This window comes from Lutzomyia longipalpis, chromosome 1, assembly GCF_024334085.1.
Source record: "Lutzomyia longipalpis isolate SR_M1_2022 chromosome 1, ASM2433408v1".
In the NCBI taxonomy this organism is placed as follows: Eukaryota; Metazoa; Arthropoda; class Insecta; order Diptera; family Psychodidae; genus Lutzomyia; species Lutzomyia longipalpis.
This window is the reverse complement of record NC_074707.1, coordinates 2,772,847-2,791,816: the sequence shown is the minus strand read 5'-3', so window position 1 is coordinate 2,791,816 and position 18,970 is coordinate 2,772,847. Positions and strand designations below refer to the sequence as shown.

The 18,970-nt window shown below is 32.7% G+C and overlaps 5 protein-coding genes across 7 annotated transcripts in view; 3 read left to right on the top strand and 2 right to left on the bottom strand.

Annotated features, from left to right (window-relative positions):
- Nucleotides 1–18,970, top strand: part of LOC129786413 (calcium-transporting ATPase sarcoplasmic/endoplasmic reticulum type) — a 642,650-nt gene that overhangs the window by 300,781 nt on the left and 322,899 nt on the right. The gene's annotated exons all lie outside the window — the stretch shown is intronic.
- The window catches only part of LOC129786498 (3'(2'),5'-bisphosphate nucleotidase 1), a 1,077,868-nt gene that overhangs the window by 761,846 nt on the left and 297,052 nt on the right, over nt 1–18,970 (top strand). The gene's annotated exons all lie outside the window — the stretch shown is intronic.
- Nucleotides 267–1,080, top strand: LOC129786523 (attacin-B-like). The gene has a single exon (XM_055821612.1). It carries the CDS (start codon nt 368–370, stop codon nt 926–928), a length of 561 nt encoding a protein of 186 aa, XP_055677587.1. The 5' UTR covers nt 267–367; the 3' UTR covers nt 929–1,080.
- Nucleotides 1,031–9,116, bottom strand: LOC129786449 (uncharacterized). 2 transcript variants are annotated; one of them, XM_055821492.1, is made up of 7 exons: nt 8,976–9,116; nt 6,315–6,447; nt 4,911–4,998; nt 4,662–4,843; nt 4,002–4,131; nt 2,988–3,913; nt 1,031–2,927 (listed from the first exon to the last, which is right to left on the bottom strand). In XM_055821492.1, exons 1-7 carry the CDS (start codon nt 8,989–8,991, stop codon nt 2,600–2,602), a joined length of 1,803 nt encoding a protein of 600 aa, XP_055677467.1. In that variant the 5' UTR covers nt 8,992–9,116; the 3' UTR covers nt 1,031–2,599. The 2 variants fall into 2 exon arrangements, with proteins under 2 accessions (XP_055677467.1, XP_055677466.1); XM_055821491.1 differs by lacking the exon at nt 8,976–9,116 and adding an exon at nt 6,627–7,513.
- On the bottom strand, nt 9,135–17,337 carry LOC129786506 (phospholipid phosphatase homolog 1.2 homolog). 2 transcript variants are annotated; one of them, XM_055821590.1, is made up of 6 exons: nt 17,025–17,337; nt 15,636–15,818; nt 10,582–10,733; nt 10,302–10,519; nt 9,942–10,242; nt 9,203–9,819 (listed from the first exon to the last, which is right to left on the bottom strand). In XM_055821590.1, the coding sequence occupies exons 2-6, from the start codon at nt 15,679–15,681 to the stop codon at nt 9,691–9,693; spliced, it is 846 nt and encodes a 281-aa protein (XP_055677565.1). In that variant the 5' UTR covers nt 15,682–15,818; nt 17,025–17,337; the 3' UTR covers nt 9,203–9,690. The 2 variants fall into 2 exon arrangements, with proteins under 2 accessions (XP_055677564.1, XP_055677565.1); XM_055821589.1 differs by lacking the exons at nt 15,636–15,818; nt 17,025–17,337 and adding an exon at nt 11,691–12,467 and having other exon boundaries at nt 9,135–9,819.

The window sequence follows — 18,970 nt, the reverse complement described above, 5'->3', positions numbered from 1 at the left end:
ATAGACATGAAAGTGAATTTGTATTTCCCACGCGGAGAGGAAATCTTTCGTCGAGGGATGATCGTGTGTATTCTCGATGATCGTAGCACATGGGCTGATTGCCATTCTGTGGAATCCCCAAGCGCGGTGATTCCCTGCTTTTGATAATAATTCAGGCGAAGATCTCAACTTGAGGGGATTTTTCTTTGATTGCAGCATTTTTTGCAATCTAACTGATTGGTTGAATTTGCAGCCGGACATTTGAGTATATAAGCTGAAAGATCTGGTACATTGAGCATAAGTTCACATCCAGCATTCAAAGCTAGAAGAAGTGAGAAATTCCCAGTCAGAAGAATTTTTAATAAATCCCAAAGAATCTCAAGTGAAAATGATCTCATCAGTGAAAGTTGCAATCCTGTTGGCCTGTGTGGCTGTATCCTGTGCTTACTCCTTTGAGTATCCTGTCGAACTGGAGGATGCAGTTGAGGAGCTCTCTCCGTGGGATGTTGCTGTGGAACCCATGTACATTCTGCCTCTGCCATTGGCCAAACAACGCGTCAGGCGTCAGACAATCTTCGGTGGAGTAACTCCTGGAAATCCTGGAGGTGTCCAGGGAACCGTTGGAGCTCGTGGCACACTGTTTGAGAACAATGGACATCGTCTCGATGGGCATGGCAGTGTCTCTCGCAATTGGCACCCAACTGGACCCACAACTATTGGCGGTGGGCTCGACTACACAGGACCCAGAGGATCAGCCTCAGTCAGTGCACAGCATCAGCATCGTTTTGGAACAACAATTGGTGCTGAAGGACGCGCCAATCTCTACAGGAGCCCCAATGGGATGACTTCTGTGGATGCCCATGGATCCTACCAGCGCCACTTTGGAGGACCCTTCGGAACATCAAGGCCCAACTACAACGTTGGACTTGGTCTTTCTCATCGCTTCTAAGCAGAGAATTGATCATTTTCAATATACTGCCGCAGCTTAGAAATTTAAGAAAAATCAGGGATTTTTTTTTGGCTTTTTTAAGAATTTGTAAAAAATTGTAAATTATTTTTTTTAGTAAAATAAACTTTATTCACAACTCTTTTTGTAACAAATACCAGTCTTTTGTGATGCTATTTTGTAGTCTTACAGCACATTCAAATGATAAGATTATTCTTAAATTTTTTTAGCACTGTCTGAATTTTCTTATTCTAAAAAAATCAACTTGTTGAAAAAAAGAAAACTTTGCATTTGAAAGATGCTCCGCCTTCATTTTGATTTTAACATAAAAAAAATCTTTTATTAAATGTACGAATATTGTAAAATAAGAAATAATTTTGTTTTTTTAAACAATTTATAAAGAATATTCCAGATTATTTTGATATTTGTTTTTTTCAAAATATTAAATTTTCAAAAAATTACCACAAAAAACTTTTCTGGAAAATCATATTTACATACATTTCGTAAGAACTCTTATAATTCAAATTAATAAAACTTGAGAATATTATAGAAATTACAGCCATATTTTTTGTTGTTTAAACTTTGTATGCTCAAGATTCTTTCACTTAAACTAAAACTAGAACGATAACTGTCTCAAATATTTGATTAGCTTTATGATTTTATGATTTTGGGTGACAACAAGTTCCGTTTTATTAAATTTTCTCAAGGGAAAAAATTGAACTAATAAACTTGGCGAAGCTGTATCACGATAAGATTTATCAATATTTGCTTAAAGTTCTCTCAACATAGAACTTACTTGCACGGCTTTTCTCCTTGGAAAATTCTCGTTAGTTTTGTTGGTAAAAATATTGGTTTATTTGTAAGTAATTTATCTTATATAACTGTTTTATTTAAACACCTAGAAACACAAAAACTCTTCATACACTACCCTAAAAACGTTTTAAATCAGGAATTTGATGATAAATTTGTTTTATTTAACCGATTTTGATTGAATTTTAAACAACCTTTCCTGAAAAAATAAACGTAAAAAAATGAAACTGACTAACCGATTTGAATAAATCCAAATTTTTAAACAAACTGAATGAAAACTTATCTAAATCGGACAAGTATTTATTTCTATTTTTTATTATGTCTAATTTTTTTGTTCCTGTATAGTCAATGTTTAAAAAATCTATAATATGTATAATAATCTAGAACCTGAATTCTAACGGATCCGATTTGAATAAATTTTAAATTTGAACTAAAAATTAGTCATACGTTTTGGAGGGTAGCTATGAGGGCAGGACGGTTATTTAAATCCGACCCTTTAATGTTTTTTTTTTTTGAAACAAAACAAAACTTTTTAGAATATAATTTTAAACATAAAAAAATCATTTTTCTTCAACATAATTTTAATTTTTAATCAAAAACGAAAAAATCCTTAAAGTTAACTCTTAATAAAATATTAATCACATTTTTATTAAAATATAGGTAGTTATGTCTATTTCACAGTTTACAGTTCACTTCAACAAGTTCATTAAAGACTTTTTGATTTATTTAAGAATGAACTGTGTGGAAGATTTTTATTTGTTGTAACGTAAAGTCGGTAAAATCGGTTTTAGTCTGGATTTGGGATAAGTTGATTAGTACATAAATTCAGGTACAGAATCTTGAGCAAAAAAAGCGAGTCAAATTTTACTGGAAAGCAAAGAGGAGGATGAAGAAGGGCACGGAAAGGACACAGAGAAGGTAAATTGCTGTTCTTGGTTCACATTCAGACACAAAAACGTACTCTTCATTCGTCGGAGCGGATTTATCCTTTAATGGCAATTCCAGGACGACTTTTTCATTGCTCAGGAAATCCAGTGGGAGGGAACATTGTTCGGTTGTTTGATTGCAAACTGCCATCGGTTGGGTGACGTTGTACACGACTTTGTGGAGTTCAAAACCAACGCGAATGTAGTTGGTTTGAACTTCATTTTCACTGCTATAAACGAAGAAGTAGTACCCTGTCCGAGGAACTCTAAATGGGGAAAATTTAGTTAATTTAATTAATTCTTTTGTAAAGTTTTGAGGTCCTTACGTGTAGGTGATGGTATTGGCATAGCTGGCCCTATTTAATTTATCCTCAGATTTTCTTCTATCGCAATCACGATGTGGGGTCAGAGGTAGACTTAAGATCAATCCAGCACAATTGAGCAGAGCTTCCTCACTCGATGAGAATGAAGACCAAAATTCCGAATTTGATTTATCATTGAGAGTAGTCTCATTCAGGATGAAATGGTGGTCTGCATGCCCATCTGGGACAAAACCCTCTTCCATGGCGGAATTCTTCTCCTCGTCATCTTGCGAGAGATCATCCCCAAATGCCGCCCTGAAGATGATATCACGACGTCTTCTGAGAAGCTTCTCAAATTCCTCCTCGTGGGTTCCATTTGATTTATTGACCGTGACCTTGCTGCCTCTAGGGCCGCTGAAGGCCAATTTGATATCACTCGTTGATACTTGATCACCAACTTTTTCAATCAATTCCGTCTGGAGCTCCCGCAGAATCTTCCGTCCCCGCATGCCCATATTTCGGAGTTTGTGAAGCAATTCATCAAACACCTCCGATGATGTCTGGACTTTTTCTTCATTCACTCCTGATAAATGGCTTTGATATATTTCTTTTTCTCTTTCATTGGCCATTTGAGCGCGATCCATGATTTCTCTGTTTGCAGAAATTCTCTCCAAATCTTCGTTGTTCTTTCTATTTTCGGGCGATCGAATGTTTTCTGTTGCCTTGCTGGCTTTGGCCTTTTCAGACTTGGAGACAAGTTGACTCAACAATTCTTTCATTTCTTTTGCTGTGATATCGGAATCTTCAACTGTCTCCGGAGATGCCTTTCTATTGCCTTTTTGTACCTGTTTATTGGCATTTTCTTGTGCCACGGGGTCTAAGAATGCGATCTCAGGCTTTGATCGTTTTAACAAGTCCACGCGGTTTGATTGCCCATCTTCGGCTTCTTTCTAAAAAAAATTAAAAGATATTTTTTTTTTAGAAATTGAATTCCTTCTTCTCTTAAAAAAATTGAAAATTATAAAATATTTAACTCACTTCCTTCTTTTCTTTCTCCAATTCAATTTCTCGAAGTTCATCCTCCTCTTCAGACGAATCATCACCAATATAGGCGCACTCATGGAGATGCCTATGACCTCTAATTAGAATAAGTGATGCTCCGGGCCATCTGAAAATGTGGGAATGAATTACTACCAAAAATTCTAATTAATATAGATTTGACCATGGCTATCAGAGATGATTTTCTGCGCAATGAGTGTTCGCTCAGTGCACGCGCTATCAGTTATGGGGAGTAATTAAACACTCAAAAGATACATGGTCGCAATAAAATCGAGACTATCATGACGATATAATTATTAACAGACATTTTTCGGTACCGCAGAGAATATAAAAAATCATTAATATGAGTTTTACGGCTCACAGCGTGAGAATCATAATGTTAATGAAAATTAGTTTAAAATTTTCCTTCAAGAATTTCGAGAAATAGAATTAAGTTTCTCAAAGGAGACAATTAAATTCAATGACCGCTATTATTTAATTAAGGCTAATGAGTTCACGCGACTTTAGCATCTCTAATGAGACAACTACCTACAGGTACAGCGTGTAATAAATTTTACAAGCTGAGAAAACTGCAAAATAACGTCCCACGTAATCATTGTGCATACAGAGTCGCGATAAATTGACTTATTTTTATCATACCTCGAACAACTGGAAACTGTAACAGTGGATCCTTTTAGAAGATAAAATCCCCAATATTCTTTCATGTCATCATCGAGTAGGAGATGCCGGGTCATGTGGACGGGTAGACGTTCTTTGGAGATTGTTGGTAAATTTGGCATAAGAAATGCATTGAAGGATATGTTGGCCTTTACAATTTGTCTCTGCAAGTTAACGCAAAATGTTTGAGAAAAGAATTTATTAAAAAATAATCCTTCTATAGCCAATTACCTGGCACCACGTTGTTGAGACTTTGCTGTCAATCAGTCGCATATCGGAAATTCCTAGTGGATACAGTTGAGCATCATATACTCGATACCTAAAACGATATTTACATTGATTTATAATCTAAAAACTATATAATAATAGACAGAATAAATAGCTTTTCCCAGACGAATCCGCGATAAGGCTTTTACGAGGAGCGGCAAAATTATATAGAAACTATTTAAAATTATATAACAGAGATTGGAGACGAATGGAAAATTCTTCCCATAAGGAAATGTGCAAAATACACAAAAAATGTTTACTAACTCCAAATAAATGATTAGATCACTCAAATAAAGTCTCCATTCACTTTACAACAAAGGGCGATATTATGCGAAATATTAATTTAATTTTTATTTGTAATTTCCTAAATGGGATGTTTTATATTTTTCCAGAATGAATCAATATGTTTTAATACATTTTTTTATCTCCTTGAAAATCAGGAAGAAATAATATCTGTTTATTCACGGCCAAAATACGTTAAAAGATTAATTTGAATTTGTAAATAATTTTAATCAGTGAGCATATTTATGTCGATTCTGCAGTTTAATTAACATTTTTTTGATTCAAGAAATTCCGTCGTACTATTTATTTATTCTCTTACTCTATAGCCTCAATAGGGAAGAGCGGGGCCAAGGACGCCGGGTGAAGATTTAGGAAGAGCTCTAAAAATTAAATTTGTTGACGTGACAAAGGAAAATCGTTTACAGTCCCTCGACAGAAATAATGCAAAGACCTTCAGTATAAATATTTTATCAGAAAAATTTTTTAAAATATTTTTTCTCTGAAAAATTTTCCCTATCTTTGTTTTCCTTGAAAGCTACATTCATCCCCTTTCCAAGACTGCCAGAATGACCAAAATCGGATGAAGGGTTAACTTTTAACAACCGATTGAAGAGAAAATGGCATTTTCTGCCGGGGTCTACTAAATTGACTACCAAAAATCAACGCCTTGACCGATTTTGATCATCTTGGATTCTTTGGAAAGAGGAGGAGTGTAGCTTTCAGAGTTTTTTTATTTGTGAAAATCGGTTAGCGAGTAAAAAAGTTAGAAGTGATTTTGTGATGAGAACCAATTAAGTAAATTCTTATAGGATCAATCTTAATCTCACAAGAAAATACTTTGAATTTATCCTAAAACATTGACTGGCTTTATTAGCTCCTGTCTCATCTACAGAAATTTTCACAGTTCTCGTATTCAAAATTTTCTAATGAATTAAAAGGATTCAAAACAATCCTAATTAAATTTATTCAGTGATTTGCAGGAATTTCTTTAAATACCCATTAAAACTGAGCTTTAAATGAATATTTAAAAGCTCCTTAATAGCTCGTAGGTATGTTAAAGTTTCTACAAATTGGTGTAAAGCTCACCTTAAATATATGGGAACGGAGATTAGTATTCCAGGCACGAGAATTCCAAGAATAAGCAACCGGATGACTTTTCGTGGTCCAGACCATGATTTAGTTTTGCGCCAATTCGTTGGGAATTTAAGCGTGAATCCATCTAAAAGATACAATGATATATAAAATGAATTTGGGAGAACAATAAGTGAGGGTGAAATATAAATAGAATTTCTGCACAAACAGCTTGTGGGGGAAATCTTATTATATCTAAATTTAAACAACTGTGGAAGATTTATCTTAAAATTTTATCACATCTGCTGCGTCTTTCACATGAATTACCTTGCAAAGGCCGAAGGGATTCCTCCTCTCGCGAATCATTCCTTTCCATTATGCTCAGTGCATAACACTCAGTACCTGATTTTCTTCTTCAATTTTACTTTTTTTTTTAAATTGAATTAAGTACAAGAAAGCTCGTTGAAAGCGGGGGAGTGAGTTAGAGAGTCCAAAACGTTATGAGCGCGATCTACGTGGATGGCTTTCTGTGACTAAATCCGTATGTTTATCGCTTACAATGAAGAACCTCTATCCTCGAAAATTGCAGTATTATACGCCTATTTACAGAAACTGTGACAATTTGGCTGATAATACGATTTCTTGATCAAATATACACTTAAACACTCATTAAATGTTATGATGGCTGTAAATTTCACTTAATTTATTGTTCAACACGGTATATAGCACTGCTGTGAGTATAATCTCTGGAGCACTCCGATCTTTATATCTTCTTCAGACCAAAAGACAATATCGCTACCAAGTTGGGTGGAAAAATATTTTACAAATTAAGAAAAAATCTAATACAATTTTCCCACTTTTCTGTTGTCTTGTCTTTATTTCTTTTTAAATTTAATCACTCAACGTCACACACGTGGTAAAAAAAATCCTTTAAGCACATACAAGAGATTTACATATAAATATAAAAAGCTCTCGCCTCAATTTCACCCCATGTCACGGCTGATAAGTGGCAAATGAGATAGTGAAAATATAAATGTGGAAAATGTCAGAATTATTTCACTGCTCTTTGCCGTACAAAATCGAGATGTTCACATTAAAGTGGCTTTGTGAGGACTGATTTTACTTTTTTCTCATCAACTTTGTATATAGTATTTAGTTGATCACAAATGCCGTCCCCTTGTTACACTCACAGAAACGAGATATTTATAAAACGCTCTATGAAATTATCATATATACTTATATTGAAGCTCGTTGATAAGGGCATGTGAGAGTGTGTTTGCTGAGAGCTCCATTATTATTAAACATATGTTGGTAGGTATACCCAGAAGCCCAATTGATGTGAAAAAAAAATATTCATCTTGTTACAAATTAATATATCTTCAGAAAAAAAAACTAATTAATACAGCGATAACATTCAAGGAGCAAAACGTGCGATGAAAATAACAAGCTTCTTGTCACTCTATCTTCAAGATTTGCATTTAGTTATTCCTTAATTTAAAAGCAAATCACGTAAACGGTAGGAGTGATAATTGCTTGACAATAAAAAATATTAAAAGCCGCATTTTATTTAAGAAGAAAAAAATATTTGAAGTGCTTTTTGCTTGTTGTGTTACACCTGCACGGTTCTGAAGCTTTTAAGCTTTTTTTTTTAAAAGTTATTTTGAGCCTCATTAATTATGTAAGTATTTAACATATGTATTTGTTTGTTGACATGTATTTCTAAAATCTATGACATTTATGAAAATATTATGTATGCACTACCTATAAAAGTTTCCATATGAGTTAAAATTGAAAATTTTTTAATACAAATTTCAGATTTATTATTCCGACTAAGTCGACCGATTTTAGCGATTGGACTAGGTTTAGAAAGAAATATTTCTTTCATTTCCAAAATTAATAGATTCTTCTAAAAATTATTCAAGCCATGATTTTTAAAAATTATTTTAGTGAGTCTATACAATTTTTTACCTCAAGATCTTGCTTCTCAGTGGGCAGTGAAAGGTAATTAACATTCCAAAATTGGTAGATTTATCAAAATCGGACATGTGGTTTTAGGCAAACTTTTTAGTAAACCCATGATAGGAAAATAAAGGGCCTATTCCGCCAAAATGATTAATTAAAATTGATGCAATAAATCAATTGAAATCTTTAATAAAAAATCCTCAATTTGTGCTCAAATGGAAACTTTTTACTAGCAGTGTATGTGAAATATTGACTCTGTAGCTTAATGGATTTATATGTACATACTTTTGTTCAACAACTGCGCAAAAATGTCCCACACTTCCCTATATTTTATATACTTCAGCAAGTTTTTATAAAGCTGGTTTCCTAAAATATTATTCAAAAATATTCTTTGTCACATTAATTTGACGCTCTGCGCGAACAATAAAACTATCGAGTTTCAATTAGATTTTCTTAATGTCTCGCATGTCTTATACTTCAACAAAAGACATGTTCAAATTTTGGACGACACAGCTGTATTACTTTGGTGTTTAATACTTGACCTAGATTATTGCCTTGACTGATTCTTTCGCAGAATGCATTATTCTGCACGATTTTCTTGCAATACTATCTACGCCTCATTATTTGCCGAAGAAATTCCCATATTAAGAATTCTAAAAGTATTTGTATTAGTCACTTTTTTGCACAAAATAAACTCTACAAGTATATACTCACTGCAAATACAATCCATGGCGACAGAATTTGTAATTATTTGTGGCGCGCGTGAACCTTCAGCGTGGAAGTATACTTGAAGAATGCGAAGGGCCGATCGGGAATGTGCTTTACGAGCGCGATAAGATCCAAAAACAGCTTGAAAGAAAAGAAGAGACCCTATGGGGGACTATTGTTTAATTTTCCTCTTCACATTATTCAGCTCGTGCAGTAAATAATAATCCAAGATGTTTTATCTAAATAATGCATTTTTTTCTCACTTTATTAACCATCTCCGCGTCTGCAACATTTTTTGCAATTCTTTGTGATTTTTTTTGATGATTTCTTGAGAATTTTTTTCTTGTAGGAAATTAAACTCAAGACACTGCCTTGACCTGCCTTTGATTAAACTATTTATACTTGTATATTTTTTAAAGCATAATACTACTGGTAGTTCAAGTCCATTTATGTTCGAAATCTTTAAAGGAGTCTTCCTGCATTAAAAGTCTTTTAAACGGTTTTTAAATAATTTTCTTGATTTTCCTTAAAAAGTTTTAGAACTTTTTTTAGAATAAAGTTAATTAAAATAGATAATCTTGAACATAAAAGGACGAACCATGAATTGAAATTAGAGGCTTCTAAGCTGAATGTTAAAATCAACTAAACTTTGTGGTTTCAATTTGGAAAAATACTAATACAGTTTTAATATCACAGACAATATCGTTAGGGTGTCTTTCTACTATACTGCATTTAGGGATGTCTCCTCTCGATCCTTATAAGAATTCCTTGAAATTACTCCATTTTGGATTGTTGCGTCGAGATTTGGGGAAGTTCGACAGCCTTTGAAGTTATTGCAAGATGTTTTGCACTGAAAAAAGAAAAAGAAATGAAAAATTCGTTAGAAAGAAAACGAAAATTAATTCTTTAAAATCTTCCCAAAAATTAGATTCTAAATTAGGAGAATTGTTAAAGCAATCACCAAATACTCACACAAAAAAATCCAAAAAGCATCCCTAAACATACTCCTGCTAGGACATCGTACCAATGATGTCGATGATCTGTTATCCGTGACATTGAGCAGAAGCACGCCCACGAGAAGCAGAGAGTTTGAAGAAATGGAATAAGGAGGAAGCATTTAAGCTTTGGAATCCTCTTCTGGAAGTACCAAACTAAGAAAATGGCCACGTGAAAGGATACCGATGAATGTCCAGATGGGAAGGATTTCTGTGTGTCACGTATGAAAGCATAACTTGGTTCGGTATTCTTGCATGCGTACCGAAAAATTATTTCCCTAAAAAAAAATTAAAAAATCAGGAAAATTTTTTCTAAGAATAAAAGACTCGAACTTACCCGGGCATGCATACATCCATGACATCGGGACGGCATGAGTAGAAGAAATGAGGACGGAGACCTCCAACAACGACTTTCAGTGTTTCAACTAGAGCTAAATTCATTAAAATTCCCACGTAGTATTTTTTAAACCAATAGAATGCTCTCTTTAGTGATGTTCTCGTGCGTGAAAGCTTCAAACTTGTGGGCTTAGCAAAAATTGCTTCAGTTACCCATAACTGGAAGAAAAAAAATTAATTTAATAATTGAAATTAAATATATTTTTAAAATTCAAACTTACAACGAAGAATGGTAGAAATGTAGACAAGATCAGAACTGTTGCTGTTACAGTATCTCCATTGTATTTAAAGGATAATGATGGATCCTTGCATAGGAACTCTCTTTGCTTGTGGGGAAACCATCCACATTCAATCACAGCGAACCATGCAGCAACTGAAAAGAAAAATCATTTTTTCTTAATTATAGTAAGGGAAGAACTAAATCTAATCTTTTTGGTTTTTGATTTGACTTTATTTTTGAAATAAAAAATATAATGAAGAGTTTAAAAAAATCCTTAAATGGATAAAGGTATTTTATGACCTGAAACGTGCTCGCTCATAAAACGCGGGTCATTTTCTCATTTTTATTACTTGCTAGAATTACTTTAAACTACGCTACCTCATAATTCAGGTTCCAATGGGTAAAAAAAGTATGAAATAAGACCGATTTGGACGTCATGTTTTATTCTTTCTTTAACTTTTCTTTGTTAAAACAATAAAAAATATTAATTATGCAAATTATATCAAGCTTTCAATAAGTATTTAAATGAAGTCATTCTTCCATAGACGAGTCGATTAATTGAATTACATTGACCAGAAAATACAATGGCTGATGAAATTAAATTGATTAGGATTAGTAAGCTCAAAATTATATATCCAGAAGAAATATTAAAAGAATATTTTTATTGTTATTCTTTACGGTTTCTTCTTAATAACAAATTAAGCTTTAAAGAGATGACGCATCATGAAACATTAAAAAAAATTAATTATTCGTTAGTTTTTAGTACACCATAAATTTAAAAAAAATGTTTAAATAACAATAATTTTTTTGAAAGATAAAAGAGCATATTGTAGAATAATTAAATTTCTTAGGTTTGAGAGGAAACGAAAGCAGTTTTTTCATAAGACGTTTCGAGAGTTTTATTGCCTCTTCATAAGGTCTTCAAGATATTTAAAATCTACCATTCTAATTTAAATCATTGGCTAAGATACAGGGTCGAATTACGGCAATTTCCCCTATTTGCCTCAGCAAATGACTCATTAATGGTCATGCTCGTTTACATAAAAAATATATAATAAATAAAAAAAATGTTTTTATGTTGCATAAATCTTCTTCAAAATATTTTCTTACCTGCTAATGCTTTATGAGTCTTTGGTATTTGTTTAAATTTTTCTTTTAACATTTCTATTCTGAATACTGTATATGGACTTGAAAAGAAATAGTTCACAGACATTCTACCGCTCGCGATTTCTAATTTATTGAGGAAGTTCTCTTTAATTTGTTCGTTTTACTATAGTAATACAAATACTTTTATGTTGTGCTTTGGTGTAAGATGCACAAGAAAGAATCACTTGTTTCTGCATAAAGATGTTAAACTTTATTCTTTACGAAGGAGCGTCTTAGGCATCAAACTGTTGCATTGTCAGCTGCAGTAAAATAGATGACTTGCTTGAAGCAATGCATGTTTGTGGCAAAAATCACACTTTGGCACAAAAGAAACTCCAGAGAAGTTGCTGTTGCAACATTTAATTGACTAAACTTCCATCTAGATAAATTTGCGAAAAAACGACAGTCATTGCTTTAAAATTATATAAATGATTGGATTAGACAGCGAATTTCTTTTTTTTTGTGAGTATGTGAGTTCACGAGAGTAGATACGAAATCTAATAATCAATTTGTTTCTGTATGGTGGAACTGTGTGTGGTAGTGCTTTCTTTGGGCTTTCCCCGCTTTCCTTCCAAATAAATGCTCTCACTCTCAGGCTCTTAAGTGCAACATTCGATTCACAATGTGCACTTCTCATAAAATTTTCTTTGCAGAAAATCTCACACCTTCACCATACAAACTATTTATTCACGTCAACTTAAAAGCCTCTAACACAGTCTGTACTCTTCAATGAACTGACACAAAGTACATACAGAAAATGAAATAAATGTTTGTAATTTTGGAAGACTTATGTCGTTCTCTGCCAGGCATACCAGGCCCGTGCTTAGGAATGCGCATTCATCGCAAGGCTTAATATGTGTTTTTAATGTGGCTACCACCGCATGAGTAGTACGTACCTGGATACCAACACCGCAAAAATTTTTCTGTGTAGTTTTATTGGTTGATGTTTTACATAAGTTTTCACTGTGTGCAATATCATACGACACGTTAGATTAGATATATTTTTATTTCGAATATATGTTGTTAACTTATGAAACACGCTGTATACCAGCTCTTTGATTAACATTTTAACCGTATCCACGTGGTGTGACGACGTGCGCTTCCATTTCGGCGCAATGAGGAAATGTGCGACATTTCACTACATTTGAATGTAATGCAAAAGGTACTGCATAGGTACTTTAATTAATTTCATCACTCACAGAAGATTAATTGCATTGCATCATTGCTGCTATATATGCACAAACCGCAATTCTATATTTGCCTGAAAATCTCTGTAAATGAGCTCTAAAGTATCTCTGTGTTGTGGTAAAAATATATCAAACCGCAGGATATTAAATTGCAAAATTTTAATATGTATTTCAAGGCTTTTCCCTTTTGAAAGCTTTTCATGTTTTTGTTTTTAAAAGTGATGAAGCTTCTTCAACAGAGCTTTATTAAGTCTGAGAGAGGGAAATGTGATATACGCGACTTTTCTTTATCAACTAAGCTGTGTAGACGTGTAATTCCAATAATTTTCTAGTAGAAGAGAACTGATAATGGAATTGATAAGGAATTTCAGAAGTAACTTGGTCAGGTTAATTTATTATATACACAGGTGAATTTTTAGAGTACACAAAAACACGAAAAAGGGGGTGATTGACTGGAAAGAACTCTATTTATGATTTAAAAATTATTCAAAATAAAATCATTGGAGAGAAAATTGAAAATTGTGTTTATCTAGATGTTTAAGTACATTAGCAGGAGATTTATCTGGTTATCAGCAGTTTATCTTATAGCTGGTGATTACCAGATAAAACCTCTCAAATCAAGGAAATAAAAAATTCTGAGAAAGCAGTGAAAGATATTCTTTGACGCAGCAGCTTAGCTTTTTCCTAAATTAATTAATTTAGTCTAAGTTCAGCAAATATAGAATTTTTTTATTTGATTTATGAGCTTTAAAAAAATAATATGAAACGTAGAATTAAGTTTAGTCTGCAGAAGACGTAAAAGAGCTTTAAGATCATAAACAAATTCGCATCAGATTTAAGGGAAAGCAGAGATAAAAGAAATTATTCTATTGCATTCAAAATCATTTGACCCACTCATCAGTTTCGAGCACGTGTGCGTGATCCAATTCACCCCCATTTTATAGTTCATCACTTTAGTAGAGATCTGTATTAATGGCGGGAAATTTTATTACATCTCTTTGTCCATCAGAGTTAGGCGGTAAATACATTTTCAATAGCTATCAATAATCACTAATTCAATATTTTCTTTACACTATACTCTCCCATGGTAAATGCATTCAAGTCCATTAAGTGCATTTTGTAGAGACACATTGAGATTTATTAAATGTGAAACTTTTCAATGTGAATCTCTTTACTTATTAGGAGTTGGTCTCTTATCACATCTTGTATGGCAATTGCTACAAATTGCATCCACAATGGAATGCTTTTGTGTGATTGAAAAGCAAATTGCCGTATAAAAGTTGGATGTGAAAGTATAAATAAGTTATTTATCTATTGATGTCCACTTAAGCATCCCCAATCGATACCGGATGTTTTAATATTTTGAATGGCTCTTTCATCTCAAAGCTGGCAAAACATTTATCAATTTACTTGTATATATTATGAATTAATGGTATTGCGGGGGAAATTATGTTGCACTTTGGCTAAAATATTTATTACTAGCAATTTATCATATTAACTATGTGTGTGTAGCATAACTTGTACATTAAACGATGGAGAGTCTTTTTCTTTTGAAAATTTTGTCCGACAGCAAAATTGCAGTGGACGATTAATTGCAACCTTATTTATTGCATGATATTTATGTACATTCAATTTATCAACTTTATTTTGTGAGTTTTCCTTTTTATTTTATGTGTAGCACAAGAAGGCATTGTGGTTGTGATTATGATCGAGATTCAAGATGCTATACATATATTTTGTAGGTAACGTACATACATATCATAAATTTCAATAAAATATATTGCAATGCGAAGGGAAAGGTCGCCTTTTGCCATTTTGCTGAAAGCCTGCAATTATTTTAGAATATTCTTTATCGATGAAGTGATGTGATAAACTAGAACAAGGGGGTGACTAGGATCAGTTGAGGTGAATAAGATTTTTTTTCCTTCGTTCAAAGAAGTTCTTTTTTTATGATTTCATGGCGATGCAATTCATAATTTTTTTTTGGATATTATTCACCTGATTTCACGTTAATATTGAGAAATATTAAGAAGAAAAATTCAAGCTTTTTGTAAGAAGAATCTTTATAATATTTTTCTTCGAAACATTGAGTAAAATTGTAGGAAATCGATTGAATATTTTCAACCTTACTGGTACAAAGATTAAACGGTGGAATTATTTTCAAATAGAGATAAAGATTTTTTTTTGAGAAATCTTGAAGAATTTCAAATGATAAGATATGATTTTTTTTGCCTTTGATGCCCACTATCACAATCATGATAATAATAATCTAGCCAATCACTTTCTTTTAATTTTCTAATCTTAAATATTCATTTATTTTAGAATTAATCATTTTCTCAAAATATTCTTTGAATCCTCAATGTTTAAAACTTCTGAGTATTGTGGAGAATCTGTACGAAACATCACATAAATCTTAATTCTGGAACCATCTTTTGTTATTCAATTAACAACAAACCACGATTTTCATGTCGCGCAAAATATCACAGCGTACTTCATCTGTGTAAACTCTCGCACTTTGGAGTGATTATTTAAATCTTGATTACGTGTTGGTGTGATTTTACATGATTCTCCCCAGACAAATTCCTTCCTGTCTATATGAACTATCCTCATAAATGCCAATTACAAAATTGTTTTCGTAGGCGGACCATTTTCTCTTGTTTAAATGATGATGACAAAAGAAAATTCACCTAATTTATGCATTTTATGTATCTGGAATACTCACAGAGGAAACAAATAATAACATCCACGGCAATAGTTGGTGACAACATTGTTGAAAAGAAGCAGCAATGTCTTAGTTGGAAATATGAAACATCATCACCCTACATGGTATCCTATTAGGCCCCAAACGAAGTTATTTGATAATCTCATGTGTTGGGGGAAGAATGCACAGAATCCATTGATGGCCCTGAAATTAGATTAAGAGAAAGGTTGTGAGTGTCACGAGGGTTAATGCTTGTCCCCACATTATGTACGACATGTAAGACATAATTTTCTAACACACCAGCAAGTCCCTTTGTCTCAAAAAAAATTATCTTGTATTTTACTCCATGCTGTCATAGGTTTTATTATGCTTCTATGCAACTCTTTGGTATTATTAAAATGTGGTTTAGCCACTTTAGTGATAAAAACGCACGTTAAGATGATACAGAATGGCAAGGGTTTTTGCTCATAGTCATATTAATTTGCTCAACATTTCGCAAGAAGTCTTGCAATTCGTAATATGAGCGGAAACAGAGATTCTTGAAAGGATTATCTTATGTAGGTAATAAGATACATCACAATTATTGCTGCAACTTGAGCAATTTATTGTGTGATATCATTTCCCTTTGCATTTTGCACCTTAATAGAATATTTTATTAGCATTCGTGGATTTTATTCTGCTTCTGATTAAAAAGAAGTTTTTCGTCCTTCTTAAGACAATTTTAATGGACTTCAATTTTTCTTTTAGCATTAAATTCGTAAAAAAAATCGCAAACAAGTTTTTCAGACGGATTAACTTTTATATTATTTGCAAAAAATGCCGAATTGTGATTGATGAAGGATCCGTGAGTACTCATTATTTATATTAAAATGTAGATTAATCTTGCCCAATGAAGAATGTGGTCTTAATCAAATTATATATCTTAGCGTCTTCTGTGACTCTACGGGATGCTTTTCTTGAGAATTAAAGATTTGATTAAAGGAAAAAAATTAAACTTGAGCTATACCTACAAAAGCTCTCTTGCTATATAATCTACATGACTTTCTTAATGAATTAAGATAATTACAATCAAAAAAATTCTCCCCATGGGGTATTTTTAATTCAAATATTTTTTGTTGTATTTATAACTGCCACCGTTTATGTTTTTCCTTGTTACCCCTCTTATTTTATTAAAATATAATCTCTGTGAGCAGACGTCTGGATCATTTAATTAATTTCGGCGAAGTCTATCTCAAATGTCTCATGCGCAAATTGAATATCGGCACAAAAAGCACTCCTATCGCGAACTTCCTATACAAAATATTTTGCATTATCTCTTTCCAATACACAAAGGCACTTTAATTTTTTTTAAAGATAAAGTAAAGCATTTCAAAATTCCCTTTTTTGAACTTAAATTATTGTCATACTTACAGGAAAGAAGAATCACAAATTGACACAGATAGAACTATGTTAAATACACTATTTCACAAAAATTCAATTATGTTTCTGGAACAACTTCTTCTTGTCTTTTCGGTGTAATTAAGTCTGGTTAATTAAGTTCATTGTAATCCATATAAGTCCCGCATATTGTTGGGAAAAAGTATGTGAGGAATTATGCTTGAGTCATACAGTTTAAGATCACGAAATGCTACAATTTTCTTTTTCTACCCGAGGGCTCAGTGCACTGTCTTTTTAGTAACAATTTAGATGGTGCTCGTCGACTGATAAAAGCAAACTGGCGTTCTCTTTACAATTCATACTGTTATATCCTCCTTGCCAAGACGCGGTCGACTTCTGCTTTGATATAACGAACACATAGCGAGAGTTCTTATAACACACTGTCCACGCTGTGTAGCGCGTAGCTCTGTGGAGGAGCAACCACATGGGGAATTTATTTGATATTTGAGGGAGACTGCGTGCTGGAGCATCTTGTTGGGAGAAAACAAACACCCATCCAATTTGAATGCACTTTATTCGCCCTTTTATTGCTCCCTACAGTGGACCTTGGTGTAGCCGGCGTAAATTGGTGTCGAAGTGGCACTCCTCACGTTCTGATAATCCACTTGCAGCAACTCCGTATCTGAGAGCATCTTTATAAGAAGAAAAAAAAAATAAAGAGAAAAATGTTCACGAGTGTAAATTGCATTTTCGTATAAATAGATTTATTTGGATTTCCGTGATTATGCCTTCTATAAATATATACATAGACTGAGACAGAGACTTTCCATTTAATGTGTTTAATTAGGCATAGGTTTGATAGATTACCCTGCAAATTATGCTGCGTATGTATTAATTTTTGCGCAAAAAAAATCCATGTCAATACAGAGCGGCGTCTTTACCTTTTTTTTCTTCTAATCAACGCTTGTTGTTTATTATGCCTTTTTCTTGTCAATGTTTTACGTAACGACATAAAGATAACATTACGATATCGCTCTTGATATAAAATATGCGTGTCTGGTGCAAGAAATTTTTATTTTAATTACATATTGAATTTATTTTAAATCAATAGAGAAGTGAGGGAGGTTTGTTTCTATTTATATTTTATATTTGAAACACGCGTCTTATACTTTATGGCGGCTATAAAGATATGATTTTTTCACATTCTTTTTCGAACGTTTAGTACAAAAAATCAAACTTCAGAATGTGAGCTTCAGTAGAAAATTTTGTGTAGTTTGAGGGGCTTTCCAGTACACTTTTTTGGAATCTTCTTTTCAAAGAGTTAATGAGTGAAATTCACAAGTTAGACAGTCTTAAGATTTTTTTTTAAATATTCCTAAACATGTCTTAAGTTTTATTTAAGCAAGACTTCTTAAGATTTTTAAAATTTTTAAAAGAATTTCTTAAATTTTCTTAAGCGAAAGTAAGGATTTCTTGAAAATTTTTCCTGATCGTTTTAGGGCATCGAAATGCGTAGTAATCTTAAAAAAAATAATATGCATTTAGCCTAATTCAGCCTAACTTAAGAAAGCTTAAATTTCACTTAAAAATACTTTAAAAAATCTTGAGTTTTTCTTGAATTAATAAAATTATTTAAAAATCTTTAGAAATCCTAAAACATATTAAGAAAACTTAAGAAATTTTAAGTTTCGCTTAAGAAAACTTTTTTTTTTCAAGAAAATTTAATTGTATCTTAAGAAAACTTAAGAAACCTTAAGACTGCCTGACTAGTGAATTTCACCCAATGTTAGAAAAGGAATGTAAATAAAATTATTAAAATATTTGAATTTAGAGATGGAACGACGAAGTTTCTTGCCACAATGAATGCCGTATCGAATTTCTCAGAGGTAAATACGATATTTGCAGTGTCAAGTGACGAACTTCTTATTAAATTTCAATTTTCTTTCATTGCTCATTGTCGAAGAATTTCGTGATAACCG

What these genes read in the sequence shown, in the direction of transcription:
- LOC129786523 (XM_055821612.1), top strand. Translation starts at nt 368, where the DNA reads ATGATCTCATCAGTGAAAGTTGCAATCCTGTTGGCCTGTGTGGCTGTA.
- LOC129786449 (XM_055821491.1), bottom strand. Translation starts at nt 6,675, where the DNA reads ATGGAAAGGAATGATTCGCGAGAGGAGGAATCCCTTCGGCCTTTGCAA. An exon ending in TCTCAACAACGTGGTGCCAG is followed by an intron (nt 4,844 to 4,910) that starts GTAATTGGCTAT and finishes GTTAACTTGCAG; the next exon opens with AGACAAATTGTAAAGGCCAA. An exon ending in TGGAGAAAGAAAAGAAGGAA is followed by an intron (nt 3,914 to 4,001) that starts GTGAGTTAAATA and finishes AATTTTTTTTAG; the next exon opens with AAAGAAGCCGAAGATGGGCA.
- LOC129786506 (XM_055821589.1), bottom strand. Translation starts at nt 11,793, where the DNA reads ATGTCTGTGAACTATTTCTTTTCAAGTCCATATACAGTATTCAGAATA. An exon ending in CATTTCTACCATTCTTCGTT is followed by an intron (nt 10,520 to 10,581) that starts GTAAGTTTGAAT and finishes TTTTTCTTCCAG; the next exon opens with TTATGGGTAACTGAAGCAAT. An exon ending in ATGGATGTATGCATGCCCGG is followed by an intron (nt 10,243 to 10,301) that starts GTAAGTTCGAGT and finishes ATTTTTTTTTAG; the next exon opens with GGAAATAATTTTTCGGTACG.